The sequence below is a fragment of the Atractosteus spatula genome, chromosome 5, assembly GCF_055471065.1.
Source record: "Atractosteus spatula isolate fAtrSpa1 chromosome 5, fAtrSpa1.hap1, whole genome shotgun sequence".
Taxonomy (NCBI): Eukaryota; Metazoa; Chordata; class Actinopteri; order Semionotiformes; family Lepisosteidae; genus Atractosteus; species Atractosteus spatula.
The window spans coordinates 18,678,479-18,701,633 of record NC_142710.1 but is presented as its reverse complement, the minus strand read 5'-3'; the positions used below and the strand labels follow the sequence as shown (position 1 = coordinate 18,701,633).

At 39.7% G+C, this 23,155-nt stretch overlaps 1 protein-coding gene across 1 annotated transcript in view; it reads right to left on the bottom strand.

The window, feature by feature from the left end:
- Positions 1-126: 126 nt before the first annotated feature.
- The window catches only part of plce1 (phospholipase C, epsilon 1), a 100,164-nt gene continuing 77,135 nt past the window's right edge, over positions 127-23,155 (bottom strand). Inside the window, exons 16-34 of the mRNA XM_088916096.1 lie at positions 22,828-22,993; positions 22,191-22,298; positions 21,828-21,944; positions 21,479-21,637; positions 20,215-20,344; positions 18,687-18,728; positions 13,588-13,709; positions 13,163-13,280; positions 12,481-12,612; positions 11,628-11,921; positions 9,839-10,002; positions 8,997-9,258; positions 8,150-8,268; positions 7,314-7,442; positions 6,081-6,281; positions 4,736-4,897; positions 4,287-4,505; positions 3,670-3,796; positions 127-3,033 (exon numbers count right to left, since the gene is read on the bottom strand). Coding sequence (XP_088772222.1) covers positions 2,873-3,033; positions 3,670-3,796; positions 4,287-4,505; positions 4,736-4,897; positions 6,081-6,281; positions 7,314-7,442; positions 8,150-8,268; positions 8,997-9,258; positions 9,839-10,002; positions 11,628-11,921; positions 12,481-12,612; positions 13,163-13,280; positions 13,588-13,709; positions 18,687-18,728; positions 20,215-20,344; positions 21,479-21,637; positions 21,828-21,944; positions 22,191-22,298; positions 22,828-22,993 — 2,932 coding nt within the window. The 3' untranslated portion in view covers positions 127-2,872. The remainder of the gene's footprint in view (positions 3,034-3,669; positions 3,797-4,286; positions 4,506-4,735; positions 4,898-6,080; positions 6,282-7,313; positions 7,443-8,149; positions 8,269-8,996; positions 9,259-9,838; positions 10,003-11,627; positions 11,922-12,480; positions 12,613-13,162; positions 13,281-13,587; positions 13,710-18,686; positions 18,729-20,214; positions 20,345-21,478; positions 21,638-21,827; positions 21,945-22,190; positions 22,299-22,827; positions 22,994-23,155) is intronic.

The following is a 23,155-nucleotide window of genomic DNA, read 5'->3' as shown; positions in this document are numbered from 1 at the left end:
GTACAGTATATAGCATTCCTGGCCATTTATACAGTACATGTGCTACACAGGAGCATTGAATTTTAAATGGACAAAGACTTGGATGAAGTCCACATATTGCAGCAGCACAAAACATCTCAAGGCAAGGGCGATCATGAAGTCTTTTATTACTTAATCTAATACACATATGCACTTTTCAATTTGGCAGAAATATAGCAGTCTCTAAAACAATTTTCACTTACATACACTATACAACATGTTTGTGGTACATGAAGACTGGTATGGTCAGGTGAAGAAAAAATGTAACAAAATTTCTGTAGTTGTACCAAATTACAAAAAAATGCTTTTTATCAATTTTTATAGGATTAACAAAAACTAAAAAGCTCCTTGCAATTTGTCAGAAGATTGTTCATGTGTTATATTTTACTAACACAAGAATGTTTTAGGAAGTTCAGATGTTTGCCTTTGTAAAAAGTAAAAGACATTATTAAAAGGCATCAAAAGAAAAACTCGCTGAAGACTCTAAAAGATAACTAAAAATGTTATGTAACATTATAGTGCTCATACTGCAAAAAAATGTTTAAATAATGTAGGCATATAGTTAATATAGTTCAGAAATACAAATTTACACTTGTTAAAGAAATGTATGGTGGTCAGTATGTAAAACATCACCTTATGGATTACACACATTTGACTGAAATAGACAATCTTCCACGATCTAGTAGCGTTCAGCTTTACGTAAATGCACCTCATTGTACATAACATCTGAAGAAAAGAAAAGTGTAAAGGTTCTCGTGCCAAATAAATTAGTCAACTCTTTTAAATAAGGTTCATTTCTATAGTAACACCAAAACCCAACTTTTAAAAAATAAGTACTTATGCTATGTACACAGCTCACGATACATATACAGCCAACCAGGGCTGTAACATGAAATAAGTTAAATCTATATTTAAATACACAAAACACTGAACTTGTGATTAGGCTGAAAGGTAAAAACATTGGGTTGTTGCTGAGGTCAAAGTTCTGTAGTTTCATGAAGATGCTTGTACAATCTACCACTTACGGCTTATGAGTATGTAATGGTGCATCTTTTGTGACACAATGCTTAGTTGGCTTCTATAATAGTACAAATGTCTTAAGGTAATGATGTGTTAAGGGTACTGTACTTACTGTACTTATTAAAAATAATCTCACTTCAAGTTAAACAAGACATTTGGAAAACCCTTAAACAAACTTTAAAATATATTTTGGACTGTATTATGGTCCATTAAAGAGTAACAAACAAAATATTTTATCTTCCACAATGAAGGTTATTGCAAAAGAGTCTAACAATGCCCTTGTGAGAACATTAATCTAAGTTTCTATCCTATGTTGTCAATTATATAACAAACCACTAGCAGAATGGTGGTTGTGTAAAAGCAAAACTGTTCTCTGACAGACAAAAACTTAAACCTATTAAAAGATTAAATATTTCCCTTTGCATGAATAAGGTCAAAGAAAATAATCTCAAGACAAAAACCAGCCCAGGACTAGTGCAGTTTTTCTGTTCAATACTTGAGCCCTACTACAAGCAGCTACAATAGTAAAATTATCAATAGATTTTTTTGTGTTTGGCTAGGATCTGAGTAAGATACCACCAATAAAAAAATAAAAGGTTTTAAAATGGTATAAATAATTCACATAATAATCAGAATACATTCACAAATTTCCACACATATACAATATTTAACATGACATGTACATATTGAAATTTTCATACATATTAAATTTTGTTCTTCATACAATTTTTAAATGTATTAAGATAGCCATTCTTTATGTTTACTGTAGCAATTCATATCCAAATGGCCATCTAAAAAAAATCTTAAAAACTTCACAAAAAACATTAAAAACAGAACTTATTTGGCGATAACTAGGAAATATTGGATCCTTCAATAAGGAATTGGGGATTTTTAAATCAAGAAGCTAGCTAGCAAAATTAGGATAAGAAAAATAGCCTCTTCTTGCCTGTTACTGAAGCTCTTAAAAGATCAGTTACTATTTATTGAACATATTCTGTCAAACTGAAATGAATGAAAGAAATCTAAACAAAAGACAGTTTTAAATGAAGTCACCACAAAGAGAACAATTCAGGTTGCGTTAGTCACACAGCAGAATTTGTATCTACATCAACATTTACAACATTTAGGCAACAACTGATGATGCAGTTGGGTAATGCAGTACCACAGCATTATTTCATCACAAATTACCTTGAAAAGAAAAAGAAAGTGCAAAATATAATTGAACTGGTTCACAAACCACAAGCTATCTCTAAATCACATGTAATACATCTACATTACAGTACTCGATAAAAGAAGTTCATTGGAAGTGATCCTAACAAGCCAGCTTGTTAGTCACCTCTTCAGTGGGATGAAGAGCAGACCTCTCGCACGTCACAAATACACCAGCATGTCTGCCCTGAAAAAAACTTTTTTCCTTTACTTCAACACATAAACGTCTCTGTGAATGAATATAGATATATATATCCATATATAACCATGAAGTATTTTTATCAATACTTAGCAGACTGCTGTTGACTTAAATACTTCTCCCCTTCCCCGGGGGGAAAAAATGAACAGCTGGATTTACTTAAAATATTGTAGTGACCACCTGGATGGCCTCTTGCCCAACGATAACTGACACAGTTCACCACCACTTCAAAAGTCTTCACCTCACCTTCAGAGTGAACGGGCCTAAGAAAACCAGGAGGCCTGAGCTTTGTGCAGCAGACGTTCAGCTCCGAAAGTTACCTGCCAGACAATCAGGCCCAAGAGATTTGTGTGTGTAGTGAGGGAGAGGGGCTCCACCAACACCTTCCTCTCTTGAATTTCCACATGTACCTGCTTGGCACCGAACTCATTTGTGCAACTTCCAGTTTCTGAGTAGAGGGAAAGCCCATGTAGGAGAAGAGGGAATTTGGCCCTGCAGGGTCAGCCTCTCTGTGCCACTGGCATGGAGTCTTTCTGCCTGTGATCTGCTGTCCACAACCAGAGTTTTGAGTCCTTCGGAAAAGCTTCCTGTAAGGACAGGGCAAAAATAACTTGCATCAACTTTTATAGATATCGATGAACTAATGCATGCCTTTATCTGATGGCTGCTTATCTAATTACATATAATCAAAATTTCAATGTTCCTAATAAGGCAAATAAATTCCACTGCACTCAAGGACACGAATGAATGCCAGCGTGGTGAGGCCAGTCATCTGTTGCTTACTTTTCTTTCGAGATCTGCAGGCTGTTTCTATTGACATGCAGTTACGTTGTACACCCATGCTGTTAATCTCACACCCAACACTCCAGTAATCCTTGAGGGGTAATCATCTTGGGTTCATGATCATCCATTATGTCCTTGTAAGCCATCTAAATTTAGTCATTTTCTTTGCCAAAAAGAAGAAATGTTGCTGCAGTGAAAGTTTCAAATTCATAAAAAATGGTGGGACAAATCTGATCCTACTGAAAAACTGGCCTATGAAATGAATCACTTTTGTCAATATCACGATGTACTGTTACATATCTTTGCATGAAAGTGGACACTGATTTAAAAAGCGGTCTGACTGCAAGCCATACCTTATCAATACTTAGTGCAAACACTTCAGCGATGTCACTCAGAGGTTTCACTCAAGTGCAAACTCCATGCAGCTTTGTCATCCTTACTCTGCACACTCTCGGGGGTTACAGCCTGAGCCGTTCCCAACGCACTTTTACTGGGCTTCCCAGACTTGGTTAATTTCTTCAGCTCACTGGCAAAGGAAATCCCTTTCCGCTTGTCATCGCGAGCAGTCTGAGAACAAAGACATCTCAATCAGCCAGGCCCTAGTATAGCAGTGTAGGACTGCTCTACAACAGTCAATCACTGTCGCATGTAACCTGCTCTTCCAGAACCAGACCACCTGCCTTTAACATGTCATCTTACACTTTTGATTCTGGTAAATGCATTATTGATTATTAATCACATTAAAACTAAGAAGAGTAAAAATATTAGTTTTGAAGACTCTTTTACAACTCAAATTTAGGACAATTTTTGAAATGGTAATTACAAACACGTGCAGGGGAATGGCTGTGGAAATGTGGTATTGGCGCAGCACATCAGAAGTACAAAATGGATAAATTGAATGCAGTTTTATCTGTCACCCGTAACAAATTATCCTTAAGAAGACAAAAAAAGTACAAAGTAGAATTTGACCCGGTTGTATGTCTCATGTGGCTATATGGGCTCACCAAGCTGGAGTGTATTTTAGTAGCCTGCTTTGCTCCGCTGGTTCATTACACACCTGCACCTGTTCTTTGAGCTTGAGGATGAACTTCCCCGCCCCTTTCCACTTGCTCTGGGCCTGGTAAACGCACTCCTGATCAAACAGGATGCGCTGTAAAGGCTTGGAAGCGGAGGCTTTTTTGTTTGTAGGTTCCTTGATGACTTCTTCCATGAGCACATAATCACCAGGGTTGGGATTGCTGAGGATACTGCAGGAGTACTTAGCCTTGCAGAGTGTCTACAAGCAGCAGAGAGGAAACAGCTTTAAAAATGAATGTTAATGCATTCAAACATGACAGCATTCAGCCTCGACCACGGATTCGAAATGTGAGATTTTGCTAAGAGCATGCTTCAGACATTTGCAGGCTCAGAAATGAGACTTGAAACACGTCCACAATAAATCATGGTGAAAATGTTTGTAATCTGCGAATTTTAGCTGAATGGATGGGTTTGTGTGTGCGGGATCACCTGCTGGATGATGTCCTGGGCAGTGCTGAGACGGGGCGCTTTGATGACAGTGCGGGGCTGCTCAGGAGAGACGTCGTGCACCTGGACAAAGAAAGTGTCCTCGTCTGTGCCGCTGCTCGCTTCCTCCACGCCCTCCATCGGGGGGGTGCCCTCATTCAGACTCTGTAAGGACAGGGGGGCTCTTAGCCACGCAGTGGCACTTCTACAGTGAAAGCCAAAACAGCACGAATTTCCATTTCTTTTGTATTTAAAAAAATGCCTTTTCGTTTTCTAATAATGATTATATACACACAGACTCATGCACATACAAATATGAGTGTGTAAAAATATACATTGTGAACCACTTTGTTAAAATTAGGGTGATGCTTTATTTTTTTTCAAAAGCCTCATGAATAAACAACTATAAGCACATTTTGTTTGCTTTTCAGCTAGTAATGCCAATCAGTGTTAAAGATGAAGATGCCCAGAGGAATTAAACTGGGCATCAGGTAGAGCTACAGGTTGTACTCTGAATTTGCCTTTAAATAGCACCACATAAATTCAGGAATAATCTTATGAACTGCTGATTTAGCTGGGATAAATGCAGTACACAAATTACCCAGCAGAGGGCGTGTGACACTACAAAAATTTGGTTAGAATATTTTTATGAGGAAAGCCAATACAAATACATTGGTATGGATAAAACAGCATTTAAAATGAAAAATGATTTCAAATGAGCTTGAGAAAAAACTAATATTATTTTGGGAACATTTCGCATCGTTAAAGGGAAACTTCAACACAATTTTTATATGATGAGTGCATTTCAAACCACAATGAAAGTAAAATATACACAGTAATGTGTAAAGGCTCCAATGTACATCATTAAATAGATTAAACTTCCAGGTATGTGCAGCACCATGTTCTGCAATTCAGAACATAGCAAAAAAACTTCCAGTGATGTGATAAGGCCCTATTACATTGTAAACAAGCAGGCTTGAAAATACATCTCTTTTAATCCAATAGAAATATTGCTCTCGATTTCAAGATGGTTTTGTCCACAAATACTACTTTACTCTGCATGCAGATCACACTGGAACACTTCTGTTGTGAAATGTCTGCTGCACTTGTATGTATTCGCTCGTACATCACATTACATTAGTCATTACAGTGACTAGTGAGCAGGAAGGGCCGCATCACGTCACAATTTGTGGGAACTCTCGCTCTCACCCGTTGCAAGATCAGGGGTTTGCAACAACACGCCGACTTACAGTACTTTCATAAAGTTCACAATTTTGTGCTTAATTTGAATGTACTGTCAAATATCTTGCTCAAGAGTTGCGACTACACTATTAAGCATAAGACTTACGTCTTCCTTGGTTTTCAGGCAGATTCTTCCCACATAACCCTCCTCTGGGAACCAGCTGCGCAGCACTTTGAGAATCTCCTCCTCAGGTCCAATGGCTCGCTGGAGCGTCTGTTTCCGGGCTTCACTCCTCTCCTTCGACAAGGGCACCTTCTCCTCCGATAGGAAGTAGTCTGACGTGGAGCCCTGAGTCGAGGCAAGTGCCTGAGACAACCGTGAACAGCACTCGTCAGGAGCACAAGGGTGGCTGCCAAGCCTCAACGCAACAGTCCTCGCAAACCGTGACCGAGCGAAGAACGGGCTCAATCATCCAGCTCTCGGACCTCTTCGCCTTTCCTTCCTCGAATTCCAGAAAATTACATTTCTGCTATGCAAGGTCAATGGGTGGGCAAAGCCACACTCGTGCACCAAGCTTATACAAAAACATGAAACTGCTGTACGCTGAGGCACTGGGGTAACAGTAAACTGTGACAAATGCCAAGAGCCAAGCACCAGTAAGAGAAAAAGTTTTAAAAAAAACTTAACAAATGAGGAAACTGAGGCAGTAAGTTCGCGCTCTACTGGAGACTAGCCGTATGTCATTGATAAGAACCAGTCAAAGTCCCAACCCAGCTGTACGAGTGTTTCGAGATTTCTCTAAACAAAATATTAAAACGGCATCAAAGCAGTCAATTTTAGTGCAAAATACGACTTGGTCATTTTCCAAGCTGAAACGGTAGTGATAAATGATGTGCATTTCAGTCTGACAACACCTCTTCTCACTTAATTTTTAAAATAAGCTTTTCTGGAGCTTTGTAAAACTCAAGGCAGTCATATTTAATCTGAAGCTGACATTAAACCTGCTGACATGGCATACTGTTAAAAAAAAAGGGCAAAACCAGTTGAAATTGGTTTTGTTGCACAGAATTGAACCTATGAAATCTAAAAAACACAAGAAATAATTGTTCTGAAATGTTTCAGCCTGGAGCTCATTTACCTCTGAAAAAGGCTGCATTCCTCAAGAGAAAAAAGTGGCTCTTCCTGGCAGTTAACAAGACAAATCTGGACGCTGAAGCTGTCCTTCCCCAACATGGTTTTTAAAAAAAAAACAATATATCTAATAATAATAACATCAGTCAAGGACACGAAGAGGAATCTCACAAAAATTCCATGATGCTCTTTTCCCACACTAGGTAGGGCTGGGCTGCTCTTTCCCTTGCCCTTCCCTGAACTGTGTGGTTGTGGGTGGAGACTCACCCTGTGGAGGAGCTGTCTGGCGCTGGTCTTTTCACTCACTGACAGTACAGTGAAGGGCTCTGGGCCCGGGACCCCATGGACAGTCACTTTGAACTGGACAGCTGTTCGACGCTCCTCCGTGCTGAAGAGCTGGATATGAACAAAAACGATAACATCTCAGAGAGACTGCTGTGTTTGCACTGTGTTATTTGAGGTCTAATGACTCCTTCAGAAACAGTAACCCAAGTTCTACACTTCCTGGCAAAGTGACACTTTGTGGCAGATTAAATATTTATCATTCAGATTGTTCCACAGAGTAGCCTGAAGCATCGGCTTCCTGCGGTAACTGCAGGAATAGAAACTTCAACAGAGACAAGAACACAAAAGCCCAGACAAAATCTGCAAGTTCCTCCAACAAAAAAGTAATTACTAGTAAGTAATTAACATTAAGCTACTAATACTCTGGGACAAAACCGAGTGCTGAACTCAATATGATGAAAGAGAAAAATGAAGCCAAAATACAGGAAAGTTTTAGGACAATGAAACACGTTAAATGAGTGTCATATACTGTATATTGTAACGCATATGGCCTCCATTGCTTGCAAGAGCTGAGCTGGCTTACCAGAGCGGTGACGTCACCGCCCTTCCCTGTGGATAGCAGGGACCACAGCCGCCAGGCTGATGGGAGATTTCCCTTTGGCTCAAGAGGCTGGGTCCCTGTTGAGTGACGCCGGAGGCCCGGGTTCGAGTCCCCGACGGTGGGGGGCCAACCTGATGCGGCAGCGGCGAGGGCACTCACGTGAACCCCGAAGCGTTACAGTATGAATATAAACCTGGTTAAGAATTTGTTTCCTTACTGTTGATGCAGGTACAATATTGCCACTGGGGTTCTCCTCCGTTCTCCGACTGTATATAAAGAGGCTGGAAACTTCCAGTGGTTCATTGTGCAGATTCCTCAGCTGTAAATGTCTGTACCCTGAAACAACCATAGCATTCAAAGAGAAAAAGATGATTTGCAGCACCTAAGAGTGCAGGGATAAGAACCGAAAACAAACAAAAGCAAACCATCTCTCTACTGTCTCTCAAATTTTGTGCAAACACAAGCTCTTGCATCAAGGGCAGAGATTTCTCTCATTACTCATCTGTCCAGCAGAGCTCTGCTGAATGTCTTTGCACCAGACCTGTCTGCCAGCTCACCATGTGACTGTGTGCAGCAATGCAAAGCCTACTGCCTAGCCTCTCCTTGACCTGAGTGGACACAAGCCCCCATCTGAGCAGAACCTAGAGTCACAATAAAGTATGGCAACAGGAAATGGTGTCTGGAGAAACATTTGGTAAGAAGTTCACTCAACAACAGAAAAAGTGAATTCACTGCATCCCTTAGTCACCTGGTAAATATGTCATGAATTTCCTTCATTTCTTTCTAAACAGCTGAAGAAGTTGATTTGTATCTGAAACATCCTGAAACGATTGCTCCTTTCATTGCTTAAACCCTGTGCTCAATGTAAAAACTTTCTTTTCTTCTTCGAGCATAATTCGTTCACTGTAACTTGACTTAATTTAAAAACAGTATCTAGTGTATGAATATATCATTATATAAATCGTTCTTTGAACCCAGATCATTAGAAAGCACCCCCCTCAGAAAAGCCACCTTAAAAAAGTACGGCGTGTACTTTCTGGCAACCTGAAGCTCAAGGCTCCTACCTTGCTCCAAGGCCTTCAGGGGCACTATCCTCTGGGCCGTGACCTGCGAGCTGTTGTTCTCCACCACGGTGAAGCGGACGAACACCATGTCCTCGAAGTAGAGGTGGAAGAGGAGCTGCTCATTCCACATGGGGTTCAGGGTGTTCCGGTGGATGGGCTTGGTGCGGAAGTGGCAGCTGTCTATGGGCATGCCCAGGATGTCAATTTCAACGCACGGGCTTCCTGCTGTGTTGCCAGGACAGACGTTCTGGCCTGAAATGATCTGTAAAAGGGATAAAAAACAACGCAGTCACAGGGTAATCTGCATGCCTTTTTGCCCCACTCTGGAATCTGCTATTTATTCAATAGTGATAAGCTGCAGATAGCATTTTTTGCAAGTGAACTAACAGGAAATAACTAGCACTTGAACTGAACTAAAGAAGTCCTCATGACTTTCCAGTTTGCTTGCCAAAAATGTAGACAAACAGTTGATGAATATTTACCTTCTATGACATTTACAAATAATCTTCCTGTTCAATTTGAGATAAGCTTAAAACTCTCACCCCATGAGTAGCAACTAGTTCTTGCAAAGTACTGTATTGGGGCATATTCCGTCCAGCTGCCAAAATTAATGTGAAGTGACAAGAAAGACAAGAAAGGCTCCAAATAGATAAGGCCATTCAGCACATCGCAAATTGTGGTGCTATGCTTACGGATCTTTATTCCCCGTGACCACATACCGAAATAGAGAAATCACATTTTTGGTTTTCCCTTTTTGGAACTGTGCTGAAGAATGACCTGAACATACCAGGCTTGTTTGTTTTGCGTGTTTACTCAGGAGGAAAAAAAGGTTTTGTACTTACTGTGAGGGAATACACAGTGGGGCCCATGCTTTCCACGTCTCTTTCCAGAGGGTAAAAGTTCTGGTACATGGGGCAGTTCCTGTCCCACAGCACGGGCGGCTTCAGCACATAGCCACAGCCCCCGTTGGCCTCAAACATCGCAGCGTTCAAGTGCATGGGGAGGTCTGTCAAACAGGCAAGGGCAGCGTGTTACTGAGGTCTGCTGGGAGCCGCGGCGGAATGCAGCAAGCTCTTAGCTCCTCCAGCTTGTTCCTTGATTGAAATCCAATTTGGGAAGGACAAATTAAAAAGAAAACAGAACGGCCAACATCCGGCATCCTGAAATTGCAGGATTCGGGGTACTGGGGACACCCTGCCAGTGTCAAGCGCACCCCACTCCAGCGGCTCTCAGCTCCCAGGTGGTCGTGTAATGAATCCCTGTCACTGCTGACGAGGGGCAGCCCAGACTGCAACTGCTGCAGTCTCCGGTTAAGAAACCTCAGCCTGCACTGGATTAGTCATTCCTGAGCCCCCCGAATCCCACTGTACTTCCCATTCACGGTTGGCAACGACATATTCAGCACATACAGTACCCACGATTCGGGGGCAGCACGGAAATTCATACTGTTGAGGTGCAAAAATTATTTTCCTTTCATAAAAAAGGTTAAGATTAGCAAAGTTTTTTTATGTACAGTACATCTATGGATATTAACCTTCATTATCCATCCCCCCACACTCCTACTGAGATCTGCATTCTGCAGATACTGACTAAAGTCCCATTAAAAAGTGAGCCTGACTGTTAAGTACTACCGTACTATTACAGGGATATATTTTTTCCTACTGATTCAACAGATGGTTTGTTCATAATAGTGCAGTGAAATATGAGTTGCATGTAACTGATCCCTTAAACTCCAAGAGACAAGGAAATAAACACTGCTTCTTTATAATAAGCATATTACAATAATCAGGGAAATATAATACTTCTCTGGTCCTTTGAAAAGATCTTTCTCCAATATACTGTATCACTGTCACCTTTAATAGTTAGGGGTTGTCAGGCCTGGACCTGGAGAGATCCAAGCCACAGAAGGTCCTATAGGCTACCCTTCATCAATACATAAACACACAAGCATTCAATTTAATAGGTTAACTGGTTCAATTAAGGCAACAACAGCCAACTGTTGTCCTAGAGGGTTACAGGGTTTTTTTTCTTTTCTTTTCAAATTATCACTGAACAGTTAAATTGAACAAATCATCTGCTTAAGAGAAACAGGTGATTGAAGGGTGACACATAAAAAGTTTATGATTAATTTTTTGATGAGTGCATCCTTTTTGTCTACCAAATGTTCCATTGTGGTTGGGAATGCTATATTAGCAATAACAAATGGGAAAATAATGGTGTTTGACATTCCCAGTATCACAGTTTTGTACATTTGTGATGGAAAAAGAAAAATAAAGAAATAAGCTGAATCGTCATGTGCTTTAGAGAGAGGTAGGAAACCTGCTGTCCACAGCGAGAGTGAAAACAGGTTGGGGTAGTAAAGATAAAACTAAACTCTGTTCAGCTTCTTTTTTAAGACCTAAATTTCCCTTTCATCCACAGGGAAATGGATTCTCCTGGCTCTTTCCCTGCAGAAAAGGCCTTTATCCTTTGCATATTTGGACGACTAGATTAAAGAAAAGCTAGTGACTCATTTAACTTTTTAGATAAAGACATACCTGTTAAAGTTCATGTCTTGAGATATAAAATACTTAATTTTCTATGTAAGAACTTCAGAAAAAAATAAACCCAGCAAGCAGAGTGATTCCCTACCATCTGTCTGGTAATTGAGGGCCACGAGCTGGATGCCATGCAGCCAGAATATCAGGGGGTTGGGGTTGGCAGAGTCAATGCGTGTGGCAGCAGGGTACGTCCTCAGGAGCTGGCAGGTGGTGTGCTGAATCAGCTTCTGCGAATACCTCCGGCAGAGGCGCTTGGCCGCGTTCTCGTTCACCGAGGAGATGTGGTAGCACTTTGGCGTCCGAATGATGGCACTCAGAGAGGTGTTGGGGTTCACCAGGGGCCCAGGGGGCTCCTCCCAGCTGAGTCGCGACCCGTCAAACGTACCTGTACAGCACGAACAAACATGGCAAGTAAATATACCCTGTTGGATCTTAGCAACTACTGACAGCCAGTGAAGATCAAGGAGACGCACGAAAGACAAGACGCCAAACAATTACAGAATATCACTATGAATCCAAAAGACTTTCACAGACTGCTCAGCTCATTAGTTTTTTAAATTGTGTATTTAAAATAGCCACCCACCTCATGTCTATACATGAACTAGAGCTGAAGTAACAGGGGTCTATCAAAAGAAACTATAAACCGGAATGGAATTTGCTAAAATCTAAGAAATCCTGAACTAGCAGTCGTGGCGTCACTTAATCTTCATTCCGGCAAGTTCTGTATTAATATGTCCTAACACACTCAGTTATTTTTTTATACAATACATTACTAAGCTAATCAAGACAGGAATTTGAACTCTGAAACATGACATAACGTGTTGTAATAAGAATAAATTTGTCGACTAGATCATTTCATTTATTCCCACCACATGACAGCTCTGTGTGTGTTCCCTAGACTTCATTCTGATATGCAATACATCATGCTGACGAAACGGCTTTACCTTTTCCAGATGCTCTGACCAATGTCATAGACTCCCCTGGGCTGGTTTTACCAGGATTAGTTCCAAAGATGGACTTCCTAGACTTTCTCTCTTTTCCTCTGCCAGATGTCGATGGATCTAGAGTTGAAAGGCCTGTTTCCCACACACAATTAGATAGAGACGTGAACAGGAGGCGAGGGTCAGGGAGGCCACTACTTTTTTCCAGTGTTTTTCTTTTAAGGTTCTTTCCTTGGGAATTCTACACAATTCAGCTGGGTACCTGACGTTGAACAATTTCTTGCTTAAACCATTTCCAGAAGCTGCTTGACGATGTAGTCTATCGGTATTTAAGTTAATTCTCTACTGCAGCTTCGGTGTAGTCTGTGCAGTGGCCTTGCATTTCATGAATCTGTGCTCATGAGGCAACTGAAAAGCATATGTGGTTGATGGCTGTGACATCCACAGAACCACATCAGCTCACTCGTGTAATTGTAAACTAATTTCTACTGTGCTGCCAGAAGTGCTCAAAGAAATGATAAGTCTTGTTTTTAATTAGTTCCTAGGAGACAAATCTACAAAAGTAAACCACCTACTCTCATCTGGCTCTGGAAAGCAAAAAAAAACACTAAGCTCCTGGCAGCACATACTTAAATATTTGATTAAACAGAGTGACATTTTTTGTGAGGAAAGACACGTTACAGACCTGGGAATTTGACCGCCTGGCAGTATATAATCAAATCTGAAAGTTCCTGTGCAATTTGTCTGCTCTCCTTCTTGTTTTGTGGAAGATAAAACTCTTCGCCTAGCTCCATATCAAAAATCTGAGTGAAAGAAAAGGGGATAGATATCGTGAACATTACACTTTATTACTCATAACAGACCTGTGTATGAATTCAAGACGTTACAAGTTGTATGTGATGTCTTGACCATTTTCCTTTCCAATACTGTATATTCTCAAAAACGTTTAAGTAATGGAAATGCAGAATTATTTCCAGAGAATACATGCAAACAGTTTTTGTAATGTAATCCTTGTAGTTCTTATTTATTATTTCATTTGCAAAACAAATGATTTTTATTTAACAGCCAAAAGAGACATCCTGGAGGAAAGTTCTGTGGAGTGAGAATTACCTTTCCTTTGCTTTGCATTGTACTGTCTGCCTTTTTAATTCTCTTTGGAGTTTCATCACTGTATTCAAACTGAAATTTATCACTTAATGACTTCCCCTCAGGTCGATCATCAAGTATGTTATCTGTTCAAAAGAGAAAAATTCAGAGAAGAGAGTGAGCTGTTTGCTACTTCTATCAAATGATGACAAATGATGATAGAATGTGATGCTGGAAAATGACTGAATAATAATTTGCGTGATGCACTTATACAGTACAATCAGTAATACTCAGAAACTTTGGGAATTAGTACAAATGTAGGGCTGGACCTGAACATTTTAACTTGTAACTATTCCACGATCACTAGTAATTCCCAAAGTATGAAAGCATTACTGCAATTATATGTCAATGAAAACAAAGAAAAGTGCTTTTTCTTCTTAATGCATTCATTATATTCCTCTGCGGACCAATGCACACTCCGATATTGCTGGAAATAATGTTTTAGTGCAGTAATAGTCTTTAGCCACTCGATTTGCAGCTTTCTTCGTCATTGACACATAACTGTAATGAAATAGCAAAGACAAACTCATTTCAGTCCAAGTGCGTGCTGGGGACTATACCCAAAGGCATCCCATCAGAATGAAATGCGTTCCATCTCCTCGCTAAGGTGCATTCAGAAGCAACACAGTGATCACAGAAGGACAAAAATGTCTGGATCTCAGGCAATAGTGAAACAAATCAACAGCAGCTGTACTCCACTAAAAACAGGCCAGAGGGGGAGGCTAATCCACAGAAGAAGGGATCACAAAAAGTGCATTAAAATGTATTGCATTCATGCTATATGAAACTGAACAATTACCACAATTCATGTTTTACTCCCATATTTGCCAATGAATGTAGTAGATAAAGTATTTTATCCAATGTTTTATCAAATATCTCACACTCTGTCTCCGGTCACATGCTATAGAAGAACTGTTTTGCATTTTCTTTTCACTGACACCATACTGAACATTTGAAATCTTTAATAATTGTCATTGGGGTATATCTGTATAATTTTTCCAGCTACTGTACATTACTAAAACTAAAGAGTATGCTACAATATTTTTTCACTAAAATATTTACACATGGATATACAGTATCCTGTACTTTTGTTCATATCCTAGATTAACTGTAACAAAAAGCTGATAACATTAAAAGAAACGCAAATTTACAACAAGATATTTCAACATTTCTAAATTTAAATGTGATCAAATTAAATAAAAATAAAAAGGAATATTGAACTTGAACAGCATAATTGTAAAACATAATTACATATACAGCACCTTGCAACAGTATTCACCCCTTTCCTTGTAATTGTGTTAAATTACACAATATATTTGCATTTTCTAAAGATAATTATTTCAATCAAATCTCAAATTATTTTACTTTTGGTCTTTTCTGTGCAGTTTTTGTGGACATTTAAGTTCTTTCACCCCTGAAAGCACTGTTTGAGTATTTAATTGTTGTTTAATATATTCACTTTAAAAATGTGTATACATTATTTTTAATTCAGGAAAATGGGACATTACTGGAAGGGGGTGAATACTTTCAAGACGCTGTATTTGTCAATTCAAAACGTTCTACCCTGAGTAGCCAGCCAGTAGAGGAAGGGACTGCAGTTTCAGCTGACCTGCCACAAGAAGCCGCAAATGTCCTATAACTACTGTAAATAGACACAGTGGGTGGTAATTTGTTAATTTATTTGTAGCAAAGGATACTGTGAAGATGCACACAGGTTTAATTTGAATAGTGTTTTATACGTTAAGGGAGTGCATGATGTTAGAGGTTTGTTTGAGATTGTTTTTTTAACCCATAAAAGCCTATAAGTAAAGCCTCCTAGATTTTACTTAACTGGTTATTGTGTGTTTTGTGTGTGCAGTGTGCACCACTGGGACTGCTCTGTCCGTCACAAATTAAAAAGATAAAACCTAGGAACACACTGGTGGAGAAAATCTAGTTAACTTAGATTTTGTTGTTTTAAAACTGCATGATGGCCTTCTACTGGCATTCTGAAGAACTGAATGTGGAAGATCTGAGCTCTCTACATGACCCTGAGAAGCTTTGAGGAAGAAAAGAGAGTCATGGAGGTTATGGGATACAACCCTTGGGCACAAACGGGATGGCACTGTGCCAGGGGGGACTGGCAACGCCTCCCACTATTGACTTGACTTCAGCCCCTCACACTTAGGGATGGTGGAAATGGTGGGGAGTGGGATCACCAATCACCAATCTGGGTGGGTGCCTCTAAAAGGACTTAGATTGGTGTGGCAACTGTGAGGGGTTTATGCATGACCAGCACTACTGCCACAGCCAACTAAACCTCCTCAGGGACATACTGGGGGCAGCGCTTCACAGGGCCTTTTTAGGAATGGCTGAGGTGCTGCCTAAGGTCTCTTGCCCAGGGAAGGTAAAAGCTTATCAACCTTAACATCGCAATAGTGGCAACTATAAGAAAACTCATAAGGCTTCCCAATCTCAACCCTGGTGTCCTTTATCAAAATGTTGTAATGAATGTTTTAGTCAGGAAAAAATGTTTTGGGAGGCAAAAACCAAGAACCTTCCAAAATCTCTGGTATTATCAGGTGGTAGTCTATGACCACCATGCAATGGTGGATGTCATGAATCGGAGTCCTGTGGCAGAAATCCATTGAATGGAAAAATGGAAAAGACATGAAGTAGGAGCCTGGCAGAAACAGAGATTTTTGGAAAAGTCTGTGCTAATAAAAGAATCACAACTCTAATATGAATAGGAGAACTGGAAGCCTTCTGTTTTAGGGTTTATTTGCATCTTCTGATCTTGATATCTGAGTTAGAACTGTTACAGAGGTTTACAAGGAAATTATAACTGAAAACTGGTGTCTTCTGTCGAAAAGGTCAAGCTTGGTTGCAAATGGCCTTTATAATTGGGTAACAATACAAAGACTTGTATCAAGCTCATAGACCAAATGCTTGAGAGAGCAAACAAATCAGCATTCTTAACCCCTGGTCATTATAATCTTGAGTACTGTGGCTCCCTATTCCTGTCTACAGGGTGTGAAATCCACCAGGTGTTCTATTTGTCTGTAATTTATCAACAGCTTAAGGTTGCAGAGACGGAATCAATGGCTTCAGTGTGTGAAAAACTGATTACAAGTTTAGGACACATGTTCTTGGATATAAGGCCCTGAGAACTTAAGGAGTTAGAAAACCCTGCTCCTATAAAACATTTATGGTCTGAACTGAAAAGGCAGCTCACAAAACCAGAGTGCACAACCTGGAACAGCTAGAGAGGTACAGTACTACACGTTTCACTCATGAGACACTTTATCTCTTAAAAAGCTAGTGCTTCCTTGAAGTTAACAATACCAAAACAAAAACAGCAAATAAATGTAAGTCTTTGGCTGGCATGCACATGGAAATAAATGTGGTTTACACAAACATTACTAAATGTCAAACACTTCTTTTAATTTGTATCAGGAAACACTGCATCTTCAGGTCCAATCAACTATAAGTTACAGTTCATCTAGTTTAGGAATAAATTTGGAGAAAAACGTATTTCAACTTTGTATCTCTTTCTACCAGAACATCAGTGACCAAGTATTTGCGCAAAAGTAAAACCTAAGGTAAGAAACAAGTACTGTATGTATAGTACAGCACTTTCACTCAAAGGCTTTTGACAAGCTACAATTGTCACATTTAGAAACATGCGTTAAGCTATGCTTTTTTATGTTTTGATAACTAAAAAGCAACACATCACATACTGTATATGTATTCCCCCAGAGAGCAGTAAAATGCACTTGCAGTTTAAGTGAGTGAGTGTAGGGCCTGAGAAACCAGATGTCTTTGTTCTGATGAGCAATCGGCACGAACAAGGTCACAACATTTCAAAACACATCACTGATGAGGGTGCCTTGTACACATCACAATGCCCTGCATGCATTTAAAGCATAGAATAGGAGACTAATACAAATATTACCATATGGAATTTTGTACGTTTATGAATAACTCCTAACACATTGGGTCTTATGACCCAGTCCTGTCTGCAGCACAGTTTCAGATTATTCAGCACCATATTTTATGGATTTTTCCATAAATGACTGGGGGGTGAAGAAGGTCTACTGAGAAAAATAAAGCCTTTTTCACAAATTGTAGATCAAATTTATGAGCTTGTACATATAGGGTCTTATGTGAACCACTAATCTCTGAAGAAAAGACTCTCTGTATTAGGGATTGTACCAGAATTGTGCTTTTTATACAGAGACACCAATGTGTGGAATGGATTACTGGAACATGCCATGGAGGTGGAGACTGTGGTCTTTTAGGTCCAATCTTGATTCAAGGATACTTTCAGGCACAATGGATAAAACGTCATGGTCTTGTTGTCAGTTTTTCAAGTGTTCATAAAATCTGAAAACATTTATATCATAACATTTAGAGGTTTCCAACTCTGCTTGTTGTTCTACGATTTTCACAATAACTTTAATTTTGGCAATACCATCATGCGGAGTTGTTCATACTCTGTTTGTGGACCACAGGGGGTGTCATCTTCTGCCCTTCCCAGAAACACAAACCAGTGTAGCAGTACTGCTGTTGCATTAGGTACAAAACTGTTGATATTATCTTTAAAACAACCTCTTCATTGGAATCATGTATGAATCACCCTGACTAGCTTCCAAAATATATTAAACATCAATATTCTTTACAAAGGGCATCCAAACATTTGTCCACAATAAACCTACAGTGCAAAGTGCACATTAATCATATGAAATGAACCCCTTTAAATCCCCATCATTTGCATAGCACCCTGTCCATAGTAAAGACTTTAATGTAATTCTGTAAGCCCTTTTGTTTTAATTAGCCAAGGAGCAGAGATAAAAACTGCTGCAAATTCAGACAGGGCTATCATCCCACACATGATGATATAAACTTGCTGTCCAACAAAGAGTCTGTTGTGATGTCTCTGGCTGTTTGGCACTACATAATATACCATGCAATGCATATTAATGGAGTTCAGCACAAAGGAAAAACAAGAGTTTTGCTGCACAGGTTATTCATTGATGAAGGCCATGCACTGGAGCTGGCTAACATTCAGGGGACTTTTTTACCTTCCTGGCCATTAGAAGCAGGAGAAGCAGTAAGGACATCAGCTACAGGAAAACAGACAGGGAGTAAGAGAACTGAAGACAAACAGATACAGTGAACCCTGAAGTAAAGAGCAATGTTTTATAATGTACAATGAAGATGGCAAGATGAAGGATTAATACTGCATTAGACTCTCTGTGTTAAACTGTTTTCAGTGCTCTACTGCACTTGTGATAGTTAACAAGAAGGTATGGAAAATGAATGATATTAAGTCAGATTAATACAATGTACAGTATAAATTACAAGTCAGGTTTTAATATCAAATAATTAATAAAATACAGAGCTACATGTGCAGAAATCCTTGATGGAGCATAATTATAATTTAATTAAGTGTTTTACAGTCCCAATACAAAATACATTGTGAACTTCTAATGAGAAGGGTAGATAATTACAGTGCAATCTGTATGTATTTGGACAGTGACAGTTCTGTGTTGTTCTGGCTCTGTACTTCAGCACATTGGATTTGGAATGAAACAATGACTATGAGGTTACAGTGCAGAATGTCCGCTTTAATGGAGAAAAAAAGGAACTGCTCGTGATCAGAAGCATACCACCTCATCTGTGAAACATGGTGAAGGTAGTCTCATGGCTTGGGCATGTATGGCTGCCAGTGGAACTGGCTCACTTGTCTTTACTGATGATGTGACTGCAGACAGCAGCAGCAGGATGAATTCTGAAGTGTACAGAAGCATCTTATCTGCTCAGATCCAACCAAATGCCTCAAAACTCAATGGACGGCACTTCACCTTGTAGCAGGACAATGATCCCAAACATACTGCTAAAGCAACTATGGAGTTCTTCTGGGCCAAAAAGTGGAATATTTTTGACTGGCCAAGTTAATCACCTGACCTGAATCCCATTGAGCATGTATTTCACTTACTGAAGACAAGACTGAAAGCAAAAAGCCCCTAAAACAAGCAGGAACTGAAAACAGCTGAATTACAGGCCTGGCAGAGCATCACCAGGAAAGATACCCAACGTCTAGTGATGTCTATGGGTCGCAGACTTCAGGCAGTCATCAATTGCAAAGGATTTGCAAACATGCCAAATTGTATTAAAGATTAGGTTAATATGTCCAAGTACCTTTGGTTCCATGAAGTGGGAGAAATATGTATAAAAAGGGCTGTGATTCCCATATGGTTCACCCAATATAGACATAAATACCCACAAATTAAATCTGACATTTCGCACTTTAACCTCAAAGTCATTGTTTTATTTCAAATCCAATGTTCTGAAGTACAGAGCCAAAACAGAAAAAAATGTGTCACTGTCCAAATACCTATGGACTTCACTGTATATTGGCCATATTTCACTTGTTCACCTCATCAGTGTGGAAGAACTTTCTTGCACGTTGCACAAGACAACTCATAATTTCACTCACACTGGACTCTGACACTTGTGCAATAGCTAGATTTGCTTTATGTTCCACAATTTGTGTGTTCTGCACCAGTGCATGAGAAGCACATACGCTTAGACAGTTTTTCTCCTTACCGTCGGACAGAGATTCATAGTCGTAGTCATACTCATCTTCCTCCTCCTCCTCATCTTCGTTGTTGCTGGGGGTGTTGCCCGGGGGCGTGCCGTTGCTGGCCTGTGCCTGCATGTGTGCCAGCTGATGAGCCTGAACCAGGAGCCCAAAGAGTCAGCCACCAGGTTTACAGAAACCTCCGAAGTCTTGCACATGTCAATGAAGGCTGCTTTCACAACTGAGTCATCTCACGTTGTATTAGTTTACTTATTTTACTGAATCCATTATTTAAAGGGGAACTGCAACCCTATTTTTATATTTTGGGGGTTACAATGAATCAGCATTGAATCAGCAGTGCATTTCAAACCACAATAAATGTAAAATGTACACACTAAATTGTAAAACGTCTAATTTACATCACAAAATAGACAAAATGTGCAGAGCCATATTCTGCGATTCAGAATGAGTCAACAAAACTTTCAGTGATGTGTGCGGCCCTATCACACTGTAAACAAGCTGACTTATGAATACATAATTTTTTATCCAATAGAAACATTGCTCTTGATTTCAAGACGCTTTTGCTGACAAATACTGCTTACTTGTTAACTCTGCATGCAGATCATGTGGAACATGCAGTGAAACAAAGGCAGCACAACCTGTACTTATTCGCCTGTACATTGCATTACATTAGTCATTACAGTGACTAGCGAGCAGGAAGGGCCGCATCACGTCACAATTTGTGGGAACTCTGCCTCTCGCCTGTGGCAAGACCAAGGGTTTGTGACAACATAGTGACTTACAGTACGTACAGTACTTTCACAAAGTTCACAATTTTGTTCTTAATTGGGAATTTGTAAAATTGTCTATGACGTCAATGAATTGATTTTGTTACTGAGATTTAATAACCGATCTGAGAAATTGGGACTGCAAATCCCCTTTAACCCGGTAAGACATATAAGAACAAGTTATCACCTACAGTGGCCTGGTACCCTGAGTACCTTTTTATAAAACAGGGGAGCTGTATTTACTGTCAAATAGCTTGCTCAAGAGTTGCAACACCAGCACCCTTAGCAAGATATGAACCTTGGGTCTCTCAGAAGTGCAGAGCCCTAATCATTACTCCACCCTGCTGCTCAACTCATGTAGACCACTACATTAACTTAGTAATGAATCAAAAACAATCAATTTATTACTAACATCACAAGGCGAACCAATAACATTTCTGCAGTTTTGTTTTGTCATTTGCCTAAGCTGTGCGTATGACTTTTGATTATGTCCATGTCTTGCCTTTTGTTTAAGGATATCCACTGGCGCTTGATGTGCTTTAAGCTTTTTGTTTTTTAGAAGAATCCTTCCTTTCAGTTGCAAAGGAGAAGGCAGCAGTGGGTCATCAGAGAAATCGCTTTCAAACAGGAACTTTGTCACCAGTTTGTCTCCGAAAACACTCTTGAAAGAAAAAAAGATAGATTGCTCATAGTTGAATTACTTCTATCTTTATGGAAACAGAACAAAAACTGAATTCCTTGCATGATGTGTTACACTCATCCCATTGCAACAAAGGGTTAACCTTAACCCTAACTAACAAAGGTGAAAGTTACAAAAAGGAGTCTTTACTCATCTTAAATAAACAAATTACCTTAAAGATTTCTGCCATTTTGCGCTGCTGAGGCAAGGAACAGTGATTTTCTATTGACAGGATAACAGGCATCTCCGAGTTCACAAAAGCAGTGCGATTTATAGCTTCCACAACATCCTAAAGGAATATTTGAGAAAATAATATTTGTAAAGAAAGCTATTAAAAAGTTTAACATTCAATACCTTTTATAACAAAGGAGATATATGCATAGAACGTGTTTTCTCTAGCTTAAGAAGACATACTGTCTGTATTTCTTAGACAGTACAGTAATATACTGTAATATTGAAGTGTTTGTAACTGTCTGTAACAGGCATCAGTATATCCGCTGGCAATAAACAATAAGCTACTATTGTGAGACATTACCTTGAAGGGGATTTTGGTAGTGAGAGTGTGGCCGTGATAGATAATAGGCATGCCATCATCTCCATCCCAGCAATCCAGCTCCACACTCCTGCAGCCTTGTAAGAGCACCTGATAAGTCAATGGGAACGTCAGACCCAATATCTAACCAATACCCAATCAGATATTCTAAACATACGTTTACAGAATCAAAAAGCATGCAAACAAAAACTTACAATAAACAAAGAAGGAAGGTTTCAGTGTGAAAAGTGGCACTGTCAAAGTGCACACATATCAAAGTTAGTATTGGGTAAGATGTCCCTGGGTATTGATGCAAAAACTAAGGGAGAACTTTGAAACTAAAAACCTAGCAGTGTGTTGTCAGAGCAAATAACACTTCTGGTTTAGCTGTTGGTGTGATGTTCTGCTTTTGATACAGTATAATTAAAAGTAGCTTTATTTATATGGACTATATATTTGCATGGGGGCAGTGTAGCACAGTGGGTGAGCTTTCGGACTGGAATTACCTGTCTATAAATGTCAATGTAATGTTACTCTGAAACTGGGTTTTTTTACCGGAAAGGGGGTTTGCAAAAAAGCAACAACTGAGAATCCTGCAGTCAGCCAGGAAATACTCTCATACGTGAAAGGTTGAGCTCACCTGACTGTAGAGCTCCACAGAGGACTCCCCTTTCAGCTGGTGGCCCGTGAGGTAGGTGTTGTGTGAAGACTCGATGTAATAATAGGACAATGGATACTGGAGGTCCTCCATGTTCACTTGGGACTCCTCATTTTTAGAAGCAAAGTTATCTTTGTCCATCAAAAACCTAGAGACATCGCAAACACAGCTTCTTACAAATAAAGGGCCTAATGTCCAAATGTTAATTTACCTATTCCTTCAGCATTCTGCCCTTTTCATCTGACACAGAAAAACATACATACTGCTCCTGATTAAGATTCAGCCCCCTTTCCACAAAAATAGAAATAAG